At 34.9% G+C, this 6,121-nt stretch overlaps 1 protein-coding gene across 1 annotated transcript; it reads left to right on the top strand.

Moving 5' to 3' along the window:
- Positions 1–113: 113 nt before the first annotated feature.
- LOC107045583 (polycomb group RING finger protein 3) lies at positions 114–4,120 on the top strand (the record flags this gene model as incomplete). Its single annotated transcript, XM_015267897.1, is given in 4 exon segments — positions 114–385; positions 597–894; positions 3,568–3,713; positions 3,977–4,120. Coding segments are annotated over 3 exon segments (567 nt in total), but the record flags the coding sequence as incomplete, so codon positions are not given.
- Between the last annotated feature and the right edge of the window lie 2,001 nt (positions 4,121–6,121).

The following is a 6,121-nucleotide window of genomic DNA, read 5'->3' as shown; positions in this document are numbered from 1 at the left end:
GCGGTTGGTATTTTCGATATCCCACAATCGGGCATGGTGACCTCAAACCAGTCAAACCCCCCGATCCGGGCCGCTACTCAGGTCCATCCTCTTTGCCCAGGTCTATCCCAGAGTCTATCCTCTTTTAGGGCTTTTGATGTTAGTGTTTCTGCGTTTCATCACGAGACGTCGCCTGAATCAGTCATTTTGTTGTCATCAGCCACACAAATACATTTGTTTTTGGCACCATTTGTTCCCCAAAATTCATTATAATTTCCAATTTTTTAAAATTGTGTCGACTTCAGGGGATGTGAAAAATGTCGTACTCAACGAAACTTCTCTGTTTATTGAGCCGATATTATTGGGTTCATTGACAACTAGAGCTGTCGTGGCTGATAAAATTTAGGTTAGAAACAATAACCTCCCAACAAGTAAAAAAAATTGTAGTCCAATTGAATTATCCCCTCGCTGACCATATCTCTAGTGATCTCTCATATCTACTACAAATGATTGTCCCAATTTCATTAATTGAATTATCAAAGTGATTCGTTTTGATTTTTCCGAGAATTCGTGAGTGGATCTCAACAGATGTTTTAACGTACTCGTCCTCGTTACAGATCTATTAGTGAAGCAATTAGATGGTGCTGACAGGTGCCATGGAGAGACGAATCAAACTAAAGACATTGAATAGCCACATAACTTGCAAAATATGCCGGGGCTATTTAATAGATGCAACCACAGTTACAGAGTGCCTCCACACATTCTGCAAGAGTTGTCTTGTCAAGCATCTGGAGGAGAAGAGCACGTGTCCAACATGCCAAATTGTTATTCATCAGTCACATCCCCTTCAGTATATAAGCTTCGACAGAACAATGCAGGATATTGTTTACAAACTCGTTCCTGACTTACAAGAGAGTAAGAACATTAATAAATTCCACTTTCATATATCAATTTCAAGTAATCCAAGTAATTTATATATATATTTTGATATTCTTTTATCTTTTCGACCATGTATTTTTATATACTTTTTTTTTATTCTTAACAAGATACCAACTTCAAACAAACGTCCGCGGGGCCTCGTCCAATTATCTACATTTTATGTACATAATATTGGGGAATGATAGAAATAGACAGGGTGTCCAGCCGTCAGGGAAATCTGGAAAACCGGGAATTGTCAGGGAATTTGATTGGTCTGGAAATGTCGCGGAAAAGTGAGGGAATTACGACAACTTTCTGGAATTTTAAAATTTGAAGCTTGTTTTCTCCAAATACCTAAATTTTTGGAAATTCTTCTGTTGACAAAAAACATTCTCCTGCAATTCGATCTCAAACTTACTTAGAAAAGTGGGATGTAAACATCTTCCCGTGGGATTAGACTAAGAACCCACTGTTTTTGCGGTTTTTCCATGGAAAATTCTAAATTCAGCTACTTTTCAAAGGAATTCTCACATATTCAGATGGTGGAAATATCTGAAAAATACTCATTTCCAGTAATATACAAACTGCAAAAACACAGTTCCAACCTGGTCCGCTAGAGAGATATTAGCATCCTAATTTTCTAGATAAATTTTTCGCTGTACGTATTTTTGTTGAAAGATTGACAGAGTGATCACCTCTTAAGGGGAGACCTCGCTAAAATGGAAGTCTTTGAAAATTTCCTTAGTGTATGAGATGAATTTGAGAGTGAATTTCTGTGGTTCCCGGTAGCTTAGTCGGTAAGAGTGCCCGGCGCGTATCTGGGAGACCCGGGTTCGATTCCCGGCTGGGTGAAGCGGAAATTTTTTCTCTCTAAATTCTAATTCTCTTAGAATTTTTTTTTTTTTTTTGTTACATCCTTTATTGCGCAATTTCCATCTGATGTGATTTTTGTATTTCGCAATTTTCGTTAGACTCTAGAAAATGAAATTAAATACCCATTTTACGCCATAAATTATGGATAATAGCGCATGAATAAAATGTTTCTTTCGATGCACTCTTTTTTATTTCTTCTTGTATAATGTCTAAAGAATCGAGTGGAGCAGACAGACTAAATCTAAAAGATTCATTTTTTCTCAATCTACTCTATGCAATGGAAAAGGAATACTCAATTTTATTCTTTAATGTTTAACGAATACTGAAAAAAAAATTGAATTGGATGAAAATTATGATCCAAGGAAAATTTTGAAGGTGAAAATGGGCAATGACGACGAAAATTTACTTGATGGGTCTTTTGGCCAGTCAAAGATAATTGTAATTTACCGATGTCTGCCTTTCAATTTTGTTCGGTAAAGGAATTAATGTGCATGGATCCATCTATTGCTCATTGATTATCAACATCAGGTGATCCTCGTTTATCAACTGTTTTAACCCTCTAAGGTGAATTTCGATATCCCCACTCTATGGCCTTCAAAACGGAATGCCGATGTCCCTACTAAAGTGTGCTACTACGGTTTTTACTTTAGAGTCTGTAAATTTAACATTCTTTCATTAAAAAAAAAACGTTTTCTATGGTCAGGGAATTTCATTAATTTGACCGGGAAAAGTCAGGGCATTTTGTTGAAACTCTCAGGTAGACATCCTGAATAAAGTGAATTTAGAGTTTCAAATTTGTACACTGGAGGTAGAAAAAATAAAGATGAATTTTGAATGATGAGGAATGTGGTGCCATGGTACCGTATTAACTTCGCACGGACAGGACCCTTTTGTTACCAAGCGTAGTGTAAATTTAATGCGACTAGGATTCTACCACTTCTAATCAATGGAAATCTATCTATGAAACCAATATGTGATTGAACCGTATTCCTATTTTCGATTGTACTCGAGGAATACACTTGTGGCTGAGTTCTACAGTTTTGGAATTGATTAATTTTTTAAATAATTCACATTTCCATGGGTCGATACCATGTATCGGCCCTGTATATGAAGGGTAAAGCGGCGTAATGAGTAGGTTCAGAGTATTAAAAGTTATTGTTGGAGGTTGATAGTCTTAATTTTCCATGAGAGGAAATAGCATTGGCACCTGTTGTTGAATTAATAGAAGTTTTATGTATTTATCAAATCCTTACTAGATATTTCGAAATGATTTTACTATTCGAATCAGAAGATACCATTTGACTTTATTTTATTATTTTCAATTGTTGAATTTCAAACCTTTTATTAATTTAATGTCCAATTTAGTGTGTCCAATGTTCAATTTAGTGACACTGGAGAATTGAAACTATTCTGTTATTTGGATCTATAGCAAGACCTTTTGAATTCATTCGATGGCTTCAGTCATTAATTAAATAACAGTTTAATCCTGTGGAAATAGGTAAAAATTTCGATAATTATGGGATAACGATATTTTTTTGAGAACGAGACTTCATATGACCTATTGTTGAGCAATTATTTCACTCCTAAAATATTAGTTCGGAGTCGTAATGAATTTATTCATGTTCTTATTTCATGAAGAATCGATTTCCAAGAAAAACTACCTTTATCGTTAATTTAAAAGAAAATCGTCTTAAACAAGAACACAAATATTGCACAATATGGTGATAATTCTGATTATTGATGAATTTTCATTTTATTCTGAGGGAATTTCTTATTTCTTTATTGATTTATCTGCAGATGAAATCAAGAGGGAACGAGAATTTTACAGGGCCAGAGGTCTTGCTTGTCCTAAAGATGTACTACCAAATGCTGGTGAAGTTGAGGATGAGAAATCCTCTGCTGATGCCCATGCGGAAGCGGATTATCATAGAGCTGATGAACAGGTAAAATTCACTAGCAAGTCCATTATTCAGATTACATTTACCTTAGAGACGAATGATATGGGGGAAAAATGTCAAGACTTTCATCGAAGCTAAGGACATTTTCAGCAAAAAAGATCTTTGGCAATTTCTTCTACAGGTATTAGATTGTGAAATCATTCTATAATGAAACAGATGTTTCCATTCATCCGGGAAATTCAGTAGTCTTAGATTCAATGTTCTTCCTTTTCACTGCAATACTAATCTAAATGATTGTAATTTTACAGGTCAATGTTTGCCTCGAATGTATAAATGCAAGTCTGAAAACGTTGAAACGCCGATTTATCAGGTGCTCAGCCCAAGCAACCATCACTCACCTCAAGAAATTTATCGCCAAAAAGGTTCTTAATGGCATGGAAAAATATCGCGATGTAAGTACTCATTTCATATTTCCTAATCCAAGAGTAAGAGTAATCCAAGAGTGAAGATCAATCATCTCTGTAGATGATTATATAGACGAAAATAAGGATCTATTGATGAATTCCTTTCATTCTATGAAGTTGAGATTTATTTATAAAATTATTGCCAACTTATTTCTTTTCACATCCCATACAGAGGTTTAGAGAACAAGTCTAGTCGATATTTATCAATCAATTCATGTGTCTGGCATTTGGCTTCCGAATGTAAACTTTCTAATCCTTCAAATTTAAGTTTTGGTTTTTTGTGTTATATCAAGCCATTGTGATCTGAAAAGTACGAAAATACAATTTTTGGACCCTATCCGTATGTGTGCGTGTATATATATTGGCAACTTAGTAACAGAGACTCGTAGTCACGTATCTAACAAAATTTCAAAATTTCCGAAAACTTGTGTGAAAATAATCTCCTTTTTAGTTCTGATTTGCATATATATATGTATTGAAGGGTTAGTTTGGGGATAATTTCGAATGTGTATAGTATTATATGGGGACATGTGGCTGTTTCGGGGACCGTCCTCATAATTTTTTATACATATTGGTGATTCCGAGCACAGTCCTCAAAATATACATCGTCGATGTAATGTTGATTTTGGGGACTCAGTGTTTTACTGTAATAAACGGGGACAATATCCTCAAAGTAACATACTACATTGTATTATATTGTATATTTATATACAATAATTTATATTGTATTTTTTGAGGACTCCGTGTCTTATTGGGTATTATTGCTATGGAGTATATGATCATGCATTGCTTCATTCCAAAGAACAGAACTAGGCAGGAAATCGATAAAAGATGAGGTTCATTTTCCGTGAAATATCGGCCGGATTTCAATAGCATTTCCTGGCAAGTGCGCCAGTAAATGATGAAACATTATCTCTGATTTCTCCATATTTTCGGATAATAATGCAAACTGACACCTGAAACTCCGAAAAAATTAACGTTTAAATTGGTACATTGAGAATACATCGACAAAATTTCATTAACATTCTTGGTCGCCTCAGAAGTGGCGTACCGCACGTTTTCCAATTTCTTCAATAACATTAGAGTACGGCTTCAAGAAAATTTGAAGAGCAATAGATATCTTATTTTCAAATATGTAAAAGTCCTATCCTGATCGGAATTTCAGCATCAGATAGGGTTAAACGCAGTTTCGGCTAAATAGGATACACTGTTGAGATTTTTCCTACATAATGAACAATTTTCGCTTGTTAATTGATATAGATTATGCAATGAACATTGACTCACTTTCATTAGGAGAAGAATCTTCAAGGACGGAACTTACAAGTGGTTCCATCCACAATGATTAATCGATTCGAAAAATGCGAGGAATTCTCTTTCTCTTTGTAGACATTCACATATAGACATGCTAAGATTTATGAATCAATGGAAAACTCTTAATATTCTTATAGAAATGGTATTTCAATCGATATCCATTGCTTCTTGTTGGGCGGATTAAATTTGAGCCTCCTGAATTTTACCGATTGTATGATATAGGGACATTAGGAACATACAGGGACATTTGAATTCTACAATATGAGGTATCAACAGTTGGCACAGCCCAAGCATCACAATCGAATTTCGTCAATTGCAATGAAAAGAGGAAGTTTTTCACGAATTTGTTATAATAATTTTTAATTTATCTCATTGCATTTTTTTTTGTTTTTTATGGCTGTGTCAAGTTTTTATCAAGCTGACACAGCCCACCATAAATGAGAATTAATTGTGTTTTTCTGGGGATTGAAATGTGAGCAAACTCAAAAATGAGGAGGAAGAGTTTGCTCAACACTCATCGTTAACAAAAAAATCATTTATGTGAAAATTTGGAGAAATCGGTTGAGGCAATTGAGAACATGGTTTTTTTTTGGAAATTCTGGAAAGTAAAACTCAAGAATATGATGCAGATGATCCATGACTTATTCATTAAGTTTGCTCACCCCCCCCCCCCCCCCC

The sequence above is a fragment of the Diachasma alloeum genome, unplaced genomic scaffold (genome assembly GCF_001412515.2).
Source record: "Diachasma alloeum isolate Michigan unplaced genomic scaffold, Dall2.0 Dall_scaffold_01009, whole genome shotgun sequence".
In the NCBI taxonomy this organism is placed as follows: Eukaryota; Metazoa; Arthropoda; class Insecta; order Hymenoptera; family Braconidae; genus Diachasma; species Diachasma alloeum.
This window is presented reverse-complemented; position numbering and strand designations above follow the sequence as displayed.